The sequence below is a fragment of the Cygnus atratus genome, chromosome 7, assembly GCF_013377495.2.
Source record: "Cygnus atratus isolate AKBS03 ecotype Queensland, Australia chromosome 7, CAtr_DNAZoo_HiC_assembly, whole genome shotgun sequence".
NCBI classification, from domain to species: Eukaryota; Metazoa; Chordata; class Aves; order Anseriformes; family Anatidae; genus Cygnus; species Cygnus atratus.
In genome coordinates, this window is record NC_066368.1 from 22,447,109 (window position 1) to 22,464,946 (window position 17,838).

Below are 17,838 nucleotides of genomic sequence, written 5' to 3' on the forward strand. Positions count from 1 at the left end.
GGTGTCCAGCCGCACGCCAAGGATGCCTCTGCTTCCCAGGCCTGCATTTCCCAGGCTAGCGGCCATTTTCTCCTGACAGGGCTGAGCAGCCATTTTGTGTCAGCGCTTTCCCCTTACAGTCCTGTTACCCCGTCACTGCTCCCATCACCGGGTAATTCTCTGAGAGAAAATGCTTACTACAAATGCCCTAAGGAGTTTATTTACCAGAATAAGCTCAATGTTATGAGTGGCAGGGCTTTAAAACTGTAGCTATAATATTTTCACTCAGAGATGAACAATCGTAAATGATTGTAATGCCTTTGTAGCTTGAGTACAGCAGATAGGTCATCTGCAGCAATTGTAGAACAAATGTATTCAGTCTTTCTAAAAGTTGTGTTACTTGCACCAATTTCAAGGCCAGACGTGTAAGTGTAATTAATGCAAGTGTGAGTGAATGTCGTTCTCCATTTCCCTTTCTTTTTTTTCCTCTAATATTCTTTAAGCTAAGCAAAATGTGCAGGAAATTGCTTCAGGAAAGCTACCCTTGACTTACCAATTACATTTATAATAGGTAAATACTGAGTTTCTAGAGAAGTAAATACACCTTTTCTGAACTTATTTTCTGCCTCTTCTTTTCCGTTCCATGTGATCGGTATTACATGTAAAGAAATAGTTTATCCTCCAAATAGTAATTCTTTTCTGATGGGAAAGAGAAATTTTATCTCGATGCAACAGTTTGCAGATACATAATGAATATGCTACTGTATCACTCGGTGCCTTGGCCTGTATCACAAAAGCATTTCACAGCTGTATGGAGTCCAGGCACACGCTAACAGTTTTCACTTTTCAAAGGAGACTTCCTTTACTACCGCCTCATCCAAAGTGTTGTATTTTCTCCAAGAGGCTGATACACCATCCAGTCACCAGGTGATCACAGTGCTCAGACATCACCAGGCACTTCCGACACCCAATAATCCACGTGGCATCCTCGAGTGCCCCAGGGAGATGGTTTTGTTCATGATCTGAAACTCAGCTTGCAACTTGCGTACCAGGATGGGAATAGATTTTAAAGTAGTGGAAGAAAATAAGCACCTTGCACAATAACCACATGGACACTTTTGCACAGCTGTTTTTCCCTATTTTGGCATCCTCTGTTTAACATGTTGAGCTCCCTGTGAAAACGTTAGCTTCCAGAGCCAGCAGGAAAAGCTGCTCTGCAGTTCCTACTGACAGCAAGCAATTCCCCACAGTGCCCTCACAAGGTGTATGGATGGTCATCAAGTACACAGTAGCAAACATAGTACAATAGCAAAAATAGTACAAACTACTTCCATAGCGTGGGATATAGCCAACAAAAAGCCACATCTTCTTGCCAGCCTAAGCAGCTCCTCCACAGGTGCAGCTAGTTCAATTCTGTGTTTCGTGGTCAAAGGAAAAATCTAACAAGGTTTGGAACAGGAAGTGATAAAGCATCGTGGTGTTTGTCGATTGATTTAAAAACATGACGTTTATTGCCATTTGCTGTAAAATTCAATTTTCTTATGCAGACTTGAACCATGAAGCCACTAACCAGGCGGAAAACGCTGGTTAGGGATCTGTTTTTCCTCATCGTGTGCTATTAAGCAGCTTTGTAGGATGGCCTGGAGGTCACTCTTCAGGTGGGTTTTGGACTGTACTTTTGCAGACAGGTCATATAAAACAGGCATAAATAGTAGAAATATCGTTGAGCACCCATATCACAATAAAAGACTTAGAGGAGCAGGGGGAGACTACAGGTGAGTAGAATTTCAGTTGTGAAAGCCTCTCTGTTCCATATAGAGCCTTATGCCATTAATCACAGTACATAGGTGGGGTTTCTGTGCGTTGTTTTTTTTTTTTTAAACTGATCAGTGTTACAGGCATTAAGTGTTGCAGTGTTGATCACCAGTCAGCTGTTTGTTTCACAGGAGGATTTATAGTAGAGCTGGAGCTTCTTCTGCAATTAATCACCATTTTTTCACAAAATATGTTTAAAGGATTAGGCAGCAGAGAAAACCCTGGTCACCCTCTCTCTGTCCTAGGAGTGACCAATCAAGGTATTCACCCACGATGAACAAGAAGGGGTGTTCATTCACACTTCTGCCTGGGTGGGTCTGAATGCAGATTTTTCCCTTTCCAGTCAGTTGCACAATAAAGTATTCAGTGCAGGTAGAGCAATTGCTGCTCAATGTTTGGAATAAGAGACAGCTGGAGGAAGTCCCCAGGACTGGATCATCAGACTTGTGGGAAACACAACTTGGAAGGAAAGGTTAAATAAGGTGTTAGTGTACAAAATGTGAAGTTCCTTGTCTATGTGGGTGGTGGTTATGGAGGGAAGTAGAATAAACTCCTTCATGTGGATTGCAGGTAAGATGAAGTGTCCTGTGCTGAGAGATACGAGCATTAGATACCAAAATGTTTTTTCTAGCTGTAGCAATTGTTATGATCTAGAATGGATTACATGGATGTTTTGAAGCCTTCATTACCTAAGGTTTTTAAGGACTGGGGAGAAGAGAACTTGTCAGAGAAAGTCTGCGTTTATGTAGTCCTGTTTTTTTTTAAGACTTGTGCACAGGGTAAATGATTTCATGATGAGATAGAGCCTTGTTTGCTATGACTTCTTCCATTGTAAATAATGAATACATCTGAATTGAAATGCTAAATTATCTGGTTTGCGTGTTTTCAGATTTCAGTTTCACAAAATAGTAGAAAACAGAATCTAACTGTTCTTACCTGTACTGCTGCAAAATCTTCAAAGATTTCTTTCTTTGGTTCCTTCTGCTCCTGTTTGTCTTCCCAGTGTATGTTTTCCAACTCGCAGCAATTTGCTGCTCAGATGCTTTCTACAAAGCTCTCCCTTTAGAGTTGAGGCTCCATTTTCATGTGAGTGCAGTTACCTGCATGGAAATAGTCTCCAAAATATTGATCTTCATGTGCAAATCTTCATAGGACAGGCAAGTAAGGATCTATTTTAAGACTCTGTTTAATCTTGTTATGGAGGGGATGTGTGTGTGTGTGTTTACATATATTTGAACTGGAGAATCAAGCCAAGTATTCAGTACTGTTACACACTTGAGTGTGTTTTCAAATCTTGTTTTTATCATTGTTATCATCAGTTCTGTTTGCAGAAATTTATAACACTTTTTTTAACAGGCCGATGGATGTTTTCCCTCTGCTTTTTCAAAAGACATTTGTTCAGTACAGGTGGTCTTTCTGTTTTTGTTTATTTGTTTTGGGGGTAGGCAGCTCTATTTGTTTATTTATTTATTTATTTATTTTGGTATTGAAGTGATGGGCAGTCTTGTAAGACTTCTTATGATGAAACCCCAGTACAATTTGGCTGTACTGCTACCTCTAGCTGTTGAGAAGGATACTACATCTGTGATGTGCCTTAGTTGGAGCTTGTTGTGTCAACAAGTTGACTTTCTCTATTGCTGTTTTTAAGTTATAAGCGTTTCTCCTAGGCAATTTTCCTTGTTTATTTAATATCACAAGTTTTCAATAATAAAATTTCAATTCATTCAGAGGTTACCTGCTGTTCCCATGTTTCTCATGTGCTTGGGCTATAATGAATGTGTTCTGCTACCCTCCTGTGGGTTGAACAGACTCACAGGACATAATTTGCAAAACAGTAAATAAAAATACTGCAGTGAATTGCCCCCCCTTTCAGGAGTGTTGTGGTGCAGCCACAGCAGAACTTGCCTAGATGTCTGGGAGAGTTACCTTCTCCCACTAGTTAATTCCTCTTGTCGGAACGCAAGTGTTGGTGTCATGAGCTTTCATCTTATGCTCAGGCCCAGACAACGTATAACTCCTTTTTGTTTGTTTTGTGTTCATGTTGCATTGTGGAGCCAGGTATTTCCATTGAAAAGGAGTGCTTCCTAAGCAGAAAAAAGCTGAGAGCCAGAACAATCACAGTTTTCTGCACATAGCTGGCTGGTTCTGTCCTGTTACTAATTTACATGTTCAGTTAAAGTTGCATTTTTTTTTAAAGAAATAGAAGGTTTAGAAGTCCTTCTTAATTCCATTACAGAGTAGCATATATTTAAGTTAATAAAAGCAAATTCTGCTTAAACTGTGCTCACAAATTAAGTTCACTGGGCACTTCATGTAACAGGAAAGCTTGGCCTCAAGCACAATACTATTTGCTAGCATGCCCTCTGCGAGGTCTTCAGTCCTCCCTTTGTTTTTTTTTGGCTGGTTTTTTGCTGGGTGCACTACCAGTCATCAAATTGTGTATTCAGAAACTGTTCCAGTCTCCTGAAACTTAAGTGGTCTAATTGCCCCACAGTCAAATGACAGGACCTGTTCTCCAGCAAGTTCTGGGTTGCAAAAACCTAGTGGGTTTGGGGTTTTAGCTCTACAAATCATGGCAAATAACTTGTATGTGATCAAAAATAACATGTGAAAACTTGCATGAAAGGCAAAATCTGATTTATTTAGGGTTATATTTGCCTCTCTGCAGGAAACTCCCCCCAGCAGCCAGCTCCCTCCTAGCTTTGCACCTGATCATCAGCGTTCCTGAAACTAGAGCAACACACTGGGGATCTAAATTTAATATTAGCTGCATAAGATTATGTTTATGCCTTGTAATGGAGCATGATAAAGCAAATCCTGAGCGAGCTCTTCTTGGAAACAGGCTCAAAAGAGCTGTATCAGCTCGGTGGTATGTTTGAGCTGATAGCTCATGTAGATGCATTGCTAATTAGGCCGCCGATGACAAGCGTTTTTAATTAAAGCAGGTACAGCACTGCCTTCCTGCCTCTGAAACATACATTGTGCTCATGTGTTTTGTTTGGCATCACATGGGAATGCTGGTGAACATCAAGCTTCTATGGAAAACGGCAAATGAGAGAGCAAGGTGTCGCAGAGTAGCTGAGGCTGGCAGGGACCTCTGGGCCGAGACTGTAAGGTCGTGGAGGTGCACCCTGACCTCAGATAAGGTCAGGGTACTTGCAGGAGATTTGGAGACAGCTTCATATCCCTCATCTTCCCCCAGACAGAATTAAAATTCTGTGGACTATAGGTGCACCACTCCCATCTTGACCAGCAAGTCCGTGCATGTGTGGGAGATCTTTGGCAACAGAAATACTACCAAAAAAAAAAAAGTGGAAAAGTTGGCATTTTGGCAAAAGAAAACAAACAACCCTTGGATGTAAAACTCTCCCATGAGGTCTTCGATAATTATAACAGCTGTTCGATTCCGGTTTGTTACAATTCCCTTACCCTTACCCTGCGTTTATGTCTGTATGTAGTTTCACTCAATCTTTTATGTATCGTTGGTTAGAAATGATCTCTTGTTGTTGTTTGTTTGTTTTTTGTATTTCTGGTGTAATGGAGCTCAAGCAGGAAAATTTAGTACAGTCATATATGTGACTGAACAGGTTTGCAGCACAGATTAATTCCAGTAAATCCTTAATTTATTCATAGTTGATTACTAGATTTACAAGTGGTTCTCCAGATGTTTACTGCAAGTGGTCTCCCATTGTAACAAGTGAACACTTTAAAATACCTCTTGGCTGGAAGGCAAAGATTGGTTTGCCATTATATATGCTGGTTTTCTGGTCAACACTTGTTCAGCCCCAAGTGATGAGGGCTAAATATGTGTGAAAGTTATGTAAGAACTACAGCTGGGTTTAAGAAATACACAGCAGTATCCATTAATGGAAGTTTCTCTTGTATTGCAGCGTTCCCACATTCCAGAGCCTTCCTGAGGAGATACTTAGTAAGCTTGCAGATGTCCTTGAAGAGGTAAGTGCTTTTAATTTTGAGAGCTAATGAGTTCAGAGTTTGTGAGCCTTCTGGTAGCAATATCAAGGCTCTTTTCCGAAAGAACAGCTTCACAATTTTGCTCCCAATTATGGTTGACTGCTCCAGCATGTCAGGACGATGAGAAGAGTTGTGTGAAAAATGAATCCATTTCTGAACAGGGCTTACATATCTTTAATTGGATTTCTGTCCAACTGGGTATCGAAGAAGTAGTTCCTGTGTTGTGCAGAGGGGAAACCTTCTGTCCTGGGTCAGTGGTATAGAAGGGGGTACATGGAAATGGCAGTTCCTTTCAAATGTAATGGGGAACTTATGTTAGAGGGCCATATCATGCCCTAAAGTAGGTGTTATGGAAAAGCTACTCTCAGGGGAATTACAGCAGAGATGGGTAAATATAAAATATGTCAAGATATTTGATTGTCCACAGTTGTGCCTTGCCTACCTGGCTGTAACTATTATTTCATTAGTTTCAGGCTTTTAATTAAAAAAAAAAAAAAAAAAAAGCCAAACAAAAAAACCTTGCCCTGTAAGCAAGTGTGTAAAATGGATACAAAATATGAGTTGCGTTGCAGGCAGTTTGTCCGCATAGTTTATTCACGTGGTGTTATATTCTGCACCTGAAGAATTGCATGTTATTAAATACTACAGAAACTGTTAAAGCCTTTCAAAATGTAGCCCTTTGTGATTTAACTGCAGGAAATTTGTGTACAGAAGTATTTTATTTCATTCCTTGTTAGGTTTTTTTTCTGTTTTGTTTTTTTTGTTTGTTTTTCTTATTAAAATACATGCCTTGCCATCAAGAGACAGTCCTAATAACTGCTTATAAGAAAATGTTTCTCTGTAGTAAGTACCGCCTCTGCCACTGATTTTAAGAAATGAAGCTGCTGACGTTTAAGTTGATTTTCAGAGCATTGATATGACTTTGTTATTTCTTTGACTACTTTGTATACAGATAAATTCACGCGTCTGTCATGCAGAGTAATTGCATATTCATAGATAAGCTTTATTTCCTTTACTGCCAGAGAAGTCTTCAGATTTAGAGAGCTGTATTAACTCAGTATGCTATGAATTAAATTTGCCTGTCTCCAAACCACATGCCTAACCAGAAACAGGTAGTTTAATTTGCCTGCATCACGTAACCAACATTAAGCGCCTTGTCAAGAGTTAAGAAAAAGCTTCAAGGGAGAATGGACGTGGGGGGGGGAAGGCAGATCAGAACAAATATCAATGAAGAAATTAGGCATGAAAGCAGTAATCATCTGTAGGTTGTCTTAACACCACTCTTGATTTTAAACTTGCAATGCTACCAAGGTAATTGTCTGCAATCTTCTTTTCCTTGTGTTTTTTGAGAGAACTAGTATCAAAAAGAAGCTAAAGTCAAGAAGTGACTAGAAAAATGGAGAAGAGGCAAGCTGTATAGTGATACATGCATGCTACTACAATGCTACGAGAGCATAGCTTTGCTACTTTTGTAGGGTCTTTATTTCTTACCAGCAGCTGCAGGAGGACAGCTAAACTTAGGGTGGCTGCTACAACTACACTGTAAGATCATTCCCACTCTGTACTGGGTGACTGCTGGATATGGCTCCCAAAACAAATTAATTCCGGTTTCTGACTTGGATTTGTCCTCGTTACTCTGTGTTTTTTCTTTGATTTAACATCATATTTTACATAAACTATAAAATCACCGTACTGTCACAATGTTCATCTTGTTTAGCAGTACCCAACATATTGAAACTAGGCAGCAATAACTTTATTTTATCCTTTGTGTTGCTGGTTGAATAAAAGTGACTCATTTGGCACAGTTTGAGGCAGGGAAAAATCTTTCTTAATGTCAAAATTTCATGCAGTTTTTCTTTTGATACACTTCTGTGAATAATGCAATACTTCTGTCCTACATTCTTTAAATAATTTCTAAAAAGTGTTAACTAAAACCCAGAAGCACAAAAAAAAAAAAAAAAAGCTGTTTTAATTGGCCATTATCAAAATCAAACCAGGGAATGGCATTAAAAAGATGGTAGGAAAAAAGGTCAATATTTGATAACATAATTTCATTTCTGGAATTGATGGAAATACTAAAACAAGTTTCTTCGCAAAGATAACTTGAATGAGAATTAACAGAACACTAGGGAATTCCCTTTTCTCTTGCAGTGGGTTCTAACTTGTGGATGATTGCTCACATCGCTGTGATTGCTCATGATTTATACTGTGTGAGATTCAAAGCAGGTTTATGGAGCTCAACTTCAGCAGATCCAAACCCGAGCTACCCATATTTTGTGTGTTTTTTTGTTTGTTTTTGTTTTTATTCATGTGAAATAGGCTTCTAGGGCCATAATTTACTGTACTTCCAGGCCTTGTTCTGGGGCTGGCAGTTTCTCTGGATCCAGATGGCCACAGTTGGCACATGTCTGACCGTGGCTTTAGGTTACACCTACAGCCCTGAGGAGGATCTGGGTGTCACAACTAGACCCTGGCACACTGCTGCGAGTGCCCAAAGCCTGCCTCTGTCTCCTTCCATTCCACTCTTCATTATATTAATATCCCTTCACTTGACACTGGTGCTTGTTAATGGTCAGCTATATGTTACATAATTAACAATTCTCAAAATATCCTGTAACCACTGCAGTGTGTTTCACTGTGGAAAGCAGAGCTGCTCTTTCAGTGCAGAGGTTGATTTAGTTTGGTTTTAATGCCATCTCTGTTGGAACAGCTCTGCCTGGCCTGTGATTTTATTGCGTAGTTTATCCTTGTGCTTGCCAAACATAATGCACGAGTCAACGACTAATATATTTTTGCAGCTCAAGACTGGATACTTATTTTATTTGGGCTGTGGTAGTCTTAAGGAGGTGGTTTATGCAATCACTCTGTCTTCTGCCTTTAGGACAGTCCCCTCAAATCACTTGTAATTGCTTGCCTAAAACAAGTTTGATGCGTGGGAGGAAGCATCAGTGATGCAAAGTTCCTAGGAGATTGATCCAAATTACTGGGTAGGTAGAGAAGAAAGATTTAAATTACTGGGGTGTTGAGTCAACACAAGTGCGCTTGTTTGGGGTCAACTCAGCCTCTAACTGAGCTACTGGCAGGGGAAGCTGTTTGGGAGAAGTGAGGAAGCAAGGGTTAATAGTGTTCGTACTGTGCAGGGGATGAAGGACACGAATTTGTCAGTAATTCTGCATGAGAAACAACTTTTTTGGAAGGGCTTAACTGTCTTTGCTGTTTACCAGGATGTGAGAGGTAACATGTAGCCCTGGTGTACAGGAAAAGTTTAATACTGATGCTTTTAGTATTATCCCCTATGTTTTCCTTACGTTTCTTCCTTAGTGCCTCCTTTTTCATATTTTAGTTCTGTTGAAAAAAAAACTTTGTGACCTATCTCCAATGCCTTAACCATCATTCCCTGGGTTGCTCCTTCATATTAAAATAAATAAAAAAATCTGTTCCTCCATAACATTTTCCTCTGGTATCGCATACTCACAGCCCTGCTACCTAACAACGTTGAACTGATGGCAAAGTAGTTTCACTGTTCATTTTGTAAGGAAAATTGTCATGTTTGTTTAAATATTGGTGTATTAGTGTAGTTAGAAAAGAACAGTTGCTTCGATGCAGCTTGTGCATTACCCATGAGTGCTGTGTTTCTCAGATGTATAAATACCTGAATCAGTTGCATAAATATCCTTGCCCTGGTTGAACACAAGTCACCTTTGGAATACAGTTTTTAAAAGTGCCTTCTTGCACATTATTCAGAAGTTTCGTGAATAAATACTATAGTTTTATTGGATGGTAGAGGGAAACTTGTTTGCAAATTGAAATATTTACGGTAGGTGATTAAATCTGTTATAAATCCAAAATCTCTTTGAACAGGCAAAAGCCTCATCTTTATTTCCTCACTTTTTGAAGGCTTTGAAACAATTTATGGTTCTTTTCTGAATAGAGACATACTGATTCTTCTTGGAGTTCAGAGGAAGTCTTTATTTCATCAGGCACTGATGAATATGTATCAGTTATATGCTGGGGAGAAAATGAACATATTTTTGTAAGTAAACAGTTCCTTCCTAAGAATATGTTGCCTTAGCATTCTGCAGGCAGCCTATAACAGAAAGGAGTAAGTTAACAATTTTAGGAAACTAAAATGTGTTCAAACACCCACAGAATGAACTTAATGCGAGTGAGCTGCTGTGTTGGGTCCTGTCCTGTCCCCCAGCCTTCGAACTCCAAGGCGCTGTGGAGATGTAGCTGCCTGGGTGTGTTTTGTGGGAAATGTGGGAGGAGAGGGAAGAGCTCCTTCCCCATCTTCAGGTGTCATACCTCTCACCTCTTTTTCTAGTGGGAGCAGAGAAACTCCTACCTGTAAGGACAAGGCATTTGAAAAAGCCCTGTGCGTCACGGCACTGATACTATTACGTGGACGGTATGCATCCAGTGCTGTACCCAGTGATTATTTGGAAGGTACCAAAGTTGCTTTTATATTTATTTACAGATTAGCTCCATTCATTAAGTAAAATTCTTAAGAATGGAGGGCTGTGAGTCTGTAAGAAGTGGATCAGAATGCAAGGAACTGTTGCACTATCAGCGCGAGAGAGAAAAGTTAATTTATGATTTTAGAGAAGAGGGGGAAAGAAGAAAGCACCAAATCCCAGAACACCCAGACTCAGGTATAATCTCGTGGTACGTTATTCCTCATGGTAAACGTATAGGCTCTCTGCAAAGTGGACGGAGAGTGGATACTGAGAAAAGGGAACTTGCCGGCAGGGAGAAGGACAGCTGACCTGGAGAAGGTGTCTGTGACATGTCGGGCTGGGGGAAGAAAAGTTGGTCCGGTGTCTTTGTTCCCATTAGGCCAAGGATAAGGATGAGCTCGAAGTGGGCATGGGCGGTCAGAAAATCTGGGCTCTGCCATCTGCCTTGGGGCAAAAAAAATGTGAACCAACCTCAAGATGGAAATGAAATCTTTCTTGTAGCCTGTTTCCTCTTTCAAGTATATCCTCTGTGTCATTCAAATGTAAAGCTTATATCCTTGAAAGACTTGTATCTAAAATCAGTATTACAGCTAACAATACTTATAATTAAGGTTGCTTGACCTTGTCTCTTTTGAAACCGTTTCCAGTAGCTTATGATTTTCATGACTTATCCATTTGATCTAAAATTATTCATTGCAGCTGCCGGCCTGCAGGTGATTTTTCTAATTTTTTTCCTAAGTTAAACCACTAATCCTATTTCAAAGAGTGAGATTGCTTTGCCTGTATGTCAGGGATGGCCTTGTTATCTGCCTGAATATCTGTCTTGGCTCTGTTGAGTCACATATGGCTTTCAAGGTAGGGGAAAGGGCCAGGAGTGCATAGAGCCTGGAGAAATTATCTTATGACTTTAAAGTTTTGTAGTTAAAAACGTACATAAAGGGGCTGAAATAAGGTTTCACTGGTGTTTCTGACTGGAGCTTTCTTAATCCTGTGTACTTGATGTTCCTTTGCTGTTTCAGATTTAGCATGCTAATCCCCATCAGATGATTGGTATGAATCTGAGCAGGGTGATCAACAGAAAGCAACAAGTGCCATTCTCATTTGGTTACCAAACTGCTGTGTTATTTTGGGCGTAATGTCATACCTAAACTACATAAAATTGATTTTTCCGATGTATTATGTATCTAGAGCAATAGATAACTCTGCCATAGGTAAAGTATTGCAGTAGTATGTACTCTGAAATATACCCAGCTTCCCCCAAGTCAAGGATGCCAACACTCCATTCACAAGGCCCGGGTTTTCTGTGCTGTTGCTGCCCAGTTTGGCTTACGAGTGTGTTATGGCCCTGGGACTGCAGTTCCCCGTGTCTCCCAGTGTGCATTTTGGAAACTTTCACTAGAAATGTTGATATTTCAGAATCTTAATTTGATGTGTTATGGAGTCCCAAGTGCCAGTAATGTACTTTCTCTAAACCAAGGAGGCTGTGATTTAGCTTCTCATTGATCCCGAAGCATGTCATGGACAAAAGAAGCTGCCAAACTATTTGAGCATTAGAAGCGTAGAGAAATGTATTAAATACCGCAGGCAGATTATGCTGAGCCTGAGCTCCGTGTTCCTGCAGCTCGCTGATTGCCTGCAGAGCACGTTTTGGGAGGGTGATCTGAAAGTGCTGAAAGCATGGATTGCAGCGACTGTCTTCAGCCATTTAATTAATGCCGCTGTAAATTTATTTGATGAGAATTCCTTGCCACTCTTTTTTTTTCTTTTTCCCAATTAAAAGAATGAATGAACCGAGTAAAGCATGAATGATAAAAGAAAAACAAAATTTATTTCTGTTGCTAGTGGTGCTGGCTGCTTCCACTGCAGGGCCTGAAGAAAAGTGGTGATGTTGGAGAAAGTTTCAGTGCCTAGTTCAGCTTCAAAAGCTGGCTTGCTCAGACTTGCCATGTTTTGGTGGTCTCCATACTAAAGATGCCAACCATCCTTCTTTCTCCACTTTGTGAAATTAATACAGATCAGAAATTCTTATGATGCCTACATTTAATTAACGGAGGCTGTGTGCAGTTCTTTTATGCAGAATCACATGGCAACAGTGAACAGAACAGGAGAAATACACAAAATTAATCAGTTTTCAATATGACTAGTACTTCTAATAAATAGGACTGAGAATTGTCCTCAGGTCAATGTAATCCTCGTCCATCCTGCAGGAGCCAGCAGTTTTCCAAATGGAGGGCATGACAGTAGGTTATGCCTAGGTAATCGGCAGCAGATAAATAGTGCTCTAATTTAAAGACACAAACTAGATTAAAGGGGAATTAGAAATAAACAAGGAAGAGTAAAAAGTTTCTGTTAGGAAAGATTTCTTTATCTTTTCTAATTAAAGCTCGCACTCTATTGAAGTGCATTTACCAAAGGAGTTATGGGATACAGTTGAAGCCCTGCTTGTGGGGGAAACAAAACAGATTCAGTCATGATTGATTCAAATTTCAGTTTCTGATACTAGATTTGTGTTTGTTAACTTTTCAAATGAGATTCAAGAACATGTAGCTTTGTTTGCACAACTGCTCCAGAAAACAAGCATTTTGAGTCTACTGAAAAAAAAATAAAAACTAGAAAATAAAATGTATCTGGCAAAAATTATGTGCAGGAGTACAACAAAATAGTCAGTTGCAATGTCCAGAGTAATGGAGTAGAATAGCATCTTTCTTTTATGTACGTGACAAACTTTTTCTGGCCTTTCAGCCTATGGAATATTTGCTCCTGAATAGGGCCTTTGACTGACACTTATGGAGCTGATGCCTAGCAGCATGTTTTGATCAGCAAAATGTGTGTATATTTAGTGTATGTACGCTGTATCTTCCTCTGCAAATTGTGGCTGTTTAAAGAACTAGAAACATTTTCTTTCAGCATTAAAAAAAAAATAAAATAGAGTGCTAATCTAACTGGAAAATAGATCATCTTTATTATCGCAGTACAAAATGCAGATGAATTACCTAAGTATAATTTTTAAAGATACTAGGGAGAAACAAAAAAATAATCATGTTTTTCTCTACGTAATGACATGGCTGTACAGTAAAGCTTACTTTAAAAATTGTTAGAATACTTGCATTGAAATAAAAGGTTTCATTTTGATTAAAAAGCTTAAGCTTTTTTTTTTTTTTTGGTTTTCTGCAGTCTGTTGTGGGCACTGACCATTTAAAGGCAATTATAAATAAGCTCATGCTTAGTTATCACAGTGGAGGAAAGGAGTTGTTTAAATATTCCTGTCCCCACAGATATGTTGGGAACCTCATCATCCATGTGGATGTTATAATTGCCATCCTGATTGCTGAGTTGTTCTGCAGCGGTAGAAATGAAGGAGGCGTTCCTTCACACAGCAGTTGAGATATCTGCAAAACCTAGAGTGATGCAGGTGGAGAAAAGTTCTGTGGGTTGAAGAAGAGACCTGGAGACTGCCAACTGGAGACCCTCTGTGCATAAACAGTTAGGTGCTGAGACCATATGGGAGAAGTTCCTTAAATATTTGCCCTGCTTTTACTCTTCTCAAACCACAGACTTGTGGTTGCTGCTGGGGAGAGGATAAAGGAAGGAAAAATCCTTGAAGGAAAATCCTTGAACTGATGCCACCTGGCCCCTTCCTGTATTTCCCAAACACAATTCAGAGAAACATCTCTGAAGGTCTGAGGGTGAGGCAGGGTAGCTTTATGGCCATGCCCTTTCCACCCAACCCAGTAAAACCCTCCAGCCTGAAAGTGGTCTCAGATCAAGACTGGTGAGGGCGAGTAACAAATGAGTTCTTAAAAACACTCAAAGCTTTATCAGCTGAATGGCTCAGTCTAACTAGAGCATAAGCTTTTATTTGTATTTAAGACTGCTCTTCCATGTGAAAGCAAATTGAAGCCACACAGAACAAGTTGTCTGTTAAAATAAAATTTTACAAACAAACTGAATAAGCCATTAATCTATCATCCTGATAAAAAAACGCATGTGACTTATTTTGATGGTTTCCATGGCCACTCCATCCTAGTGGAAATGAAACCCAGAAGGGCTAAATGAGGTGACACTGATACAGGGCACTATTTTTTCTCTCCTTGTGCCAGATCTGCCACCTCAGGCACATCCCACTGCATTTCTCTTGTTTGGTGGGAATCGAATGGAAAGCTGCCTTTGGGCCAGATAGTGCTGATCCTGTGTTAACAAATATCAACCAAATAGTGTCTTGCATGAATAACAGGGATGGAAAATCGGAGGGGAGGGAGCAGCACGTCTCATGAAATGGAAACTCGTGTGAATACCCAAGATAAACAGGACTAAATATTTATCTGGTTCATATGACTGTGGTTGAGGAAAATAGAGTACTGCTGGTTAAAATAAAGGTGCTGGGAAATTGTAATTGAGTCCCTGACTGGTTGGCTCCTTTTTCTCAATTGTATTGCTTTTCTAGAAGTGTGTAACACTGTCAGCACCAGGAAACACTGGAGCCATCTATACCAACAGAGTACATGGACTTCTTTAGAAAAATAGCATCGAGGGTTGTAACTGGGCAAAACTTTCTGTGGTTATCTATGTAGGCTTTAGTATAAAGATAGGTTCATTAATAAACCCATGAGGAGATGCTAGCATCTCTGTCCTTTGCAAAATTTACATATTGTAATCATAATGAATGTAAAAATTCTGCATCCATAGGGCCAAGACTTTGAATGGGTTGTGTATTATGTACCTTGAAAGAAACAAAACACATCACCTATGCAAGAGCTTCTTAGCTTGGCACCCTGCAGACCTCAGCTTAGACTTGTCTGGACTTATCAGGCAAAATCCTGAGACTTTGATACAAACAGGAGGCTTTGTGCAGAGAAGCCCCTCTGAATGCCAGTTTTTCTAATTCAGCTCGTGTTAGTTGTGCTGTGATGTGACCTCTTACCATCAGTGAGAACTAGTGGTTTAAGTGTCACAGGCAAGCAGAGGATGGGACAGGACCTCCCTCTCCTTTCAGCTTCAGCAGGCTGAAGTGGGTGGCGTAATCATGGCCTCTGCTCGATGTGAAGTGCAGGGACTAAATGGCACCAATGGAAAAACTAAAATCACAGTCTGTGAAGAAGCACTTCAGTTCCTGGGAGTGAATATTTCCTTGTACAACTAGGGTGATTCTTTAGTTCTGAAAGTAAGTAACTTCTCTCTGTATCTCCAAAATACATCTCACTTTTTCTGTTTATTGTAGGAATGTTTTCTTTAGAAATAGCTTCATGTTTCCACCTTGGCAAGCCTTGGCAAAACGTGGTAAGGGCGATTTTTAAAATTCTCTACAGCTTGTACATCCCCCTCCGTTCACCGCTGAGGGCTCTCAGGTCTGCGCAGGTGGCAGGTCTGCCAGCGGGGCTGCAAGGGGGCTGCGAGCTCTCATGAGCATCAGCTCACCACCAGACATGGACGTGTTCAGGGCTCTGCCTCCAGCTTAGCGCGAGTACTCTCTTGTCCCTGAGGCACTCTGTTCCCTACCACGGTCTCAGCTAAATCCATCCCTAGCTATTAAAAAGTTAGCCACTTCCCTTGCAGTTTTGCCGACCCTTGTCCTTTCTGTGGTTTCTGCTGCTGACCATGTGGGTCAGCATGGTGGTGGTCACCTTGCTCTTTCTCTGCAAAATGTCTGGTAACTACCATTGAAGCCCCATTTTCACCAATAAAACCCCTGTAGCGAACATGTGTGAGGCCACTTCACTGCTTTGGAAATGACTTCTGACCTGAAAATGCTCAGGACAAGTGTCTTTGTTTGCAGGCAGCCCTGCCTTGCGTCTGCTCTACGTGTTTAACAGCTTCAGTTCTTCTCATGATGGGACCCCATGTACTCTTCTCTGGTGAGGCCACACCTCGAGTACTGTGTTCAGCTTTGGGCCCCTCAGTACAAGAAGGCCATCAAGGCCCTGGAATGTGTCCAGAGAAGGGCTGTGAAGCTGGTGCAGGGCCTGGCACACAAGTCCTGTGAGGAGCGGCTGAGGGAACTGGGGGTGTTTGGTCTGGAGAAGAGGAGGCTCAGGGGAGACCTCACTGCTCTCTACAACTACCTGAAAGGGAGGTGTGAGGAGCTGGGGGTCGGCCTCTTCTCACAGATAACTAGTGATAGGACTAGAGGGAATGGCCTCAAGTTGCACCAGGGGAGGTTCAGGCTGGAAATGAGGAGACATTTCTTCTCAGAGAGAGTGATTAGGCATTGGGACGGGTTGCCCAGGGAGGTGGTGGAGTCACCGTCCCTGAGGGTCTTTAAGGAAAGGTTGGACATGGTGCTTAGGGACATGGTTTAGTGGGTGACATTGGTGGTAGGGGGATGGTTGGACCAGATGATCTTGGAGGTCTTTTCCGACCTTAATGATTCTGTGACCTGCTGAGTGTTTGTGGTGGATACGGTCAGTGAGCAATGCAAACCTTGCAGCCACGGAGGGCATCTGCCAAACCTCCTTTACAATTGAGGAAATATGCTATCTCTTTAAACTGTTTTTTATGAAATTAATTTTAAAATCTCTCAAGAAACAGCTTGCGTTTACACTGAAAATCCCAACTGCTTGGGAGGAATCTTTTCTGGAGGCTTTCCGTGGGGAGCTGGATTACTCCACAGACAGCAGGGATTTATTATTTCTTAATTTGCTGTCAGAAGTACTGCTGCACTTTTCTCTGGGCTTATTTCATAAGCCACAAACACAGGATCTGTTTTGTGTTGTTGTTATTGTTTTTTTTTTAATTATTTATTTTTATTTTTTATTTCCCCCCAGTGAAAATTATAAAATGCGCTGAAGTCAGGTCAAAGTTTCTGAGGTGCCCTGGCTGGAGAACTACATCTCCTATGGCCCACCAACACGTGTGGATACATGCATATGTAAAGCAACTGTAAATCTATGCAAGAATCGCAAAAGACATTCAGAAGGGCAGGATTTTTAAAAGAGATTTCATTAACTGTTCATACAGCACAGTGGCTTGCTGGGCTGTTGCAGAGCAGTTTCTGCACTAGTGTTACTGCCTTTGCAGGGAGTTGAGTATTTAAACAGATCAAGAACAGCAAATAGCAGAACTGTTGGGATGTGCCTCCCACCTAGAGAAGCTATCGATCGCTCATTAGCATCAAATGTTAGCTCTCTTGGCTATTGAACAGCATCCAGCAGTGAAGGCAGAAAAGCCAGTGCTGGAGGTCTCTGGAGGGAAAGTGGAGAGGTCTGGCTGGGAGGTGGGGGATGAAAGCGGCAGTGGAAACGTGGATTCTCCAGAATAGCACCAGATTGGAGCCATTCACATATTTCTTTCCTTCCGTAGAAATAATAACCCAAGGTTGTGCTGCTTCCCCTCCTGAGGGTGCAGTTCTGGCAGAGGCACCCCAAGCACAGCCCTAAAAATCTCTAAATGTCTTACTCCTTGAATGCCTGCAGAGGTCAACAGAGATGATAGAGTTGTGAAATTGCATCACAGGAATGGCAAGAACCTGAAAACAAATGGGGACTCCCATTTTCAGTCTGAATTTTCAAGTGACATGTTTTATTGCATTTTTTTTTGTGCCTTCCTTGTGCAAAGGAGTTTCAGCATTGCTTCCAGCTGCCCCTGGAGAAGTGTCATCCTTTCCTGGTTTTTACACTGT

General features: G+C 41.0%; 1 protein-coding gene across 3 annotated transcripts in view; it reads left to right on the forward strand.

Moving 5' to 3' along the window:
- The window catches only part of PRKG1 (protein kinase cGMP-dependent 1), a 467,733-nt gene that overhangs the window by 295,050 nt on the left and 154,845 nt on the right, over positions 1-17,838 (forward strand). For all 3 annotated transcript variants that reach the window (XM_035538227.1, XM_035538220.1, XM_035538236.2), the window contains exon 5: positions 5,685-5,748. In XM_035538227.1, the coding sequence (XP_035394120.1) occupies positions 5,685-5,748 (64 nt within the window). The remainder of the gene's footprint in view (positions 1-5,684; positions 5,749-17,838) is intronic.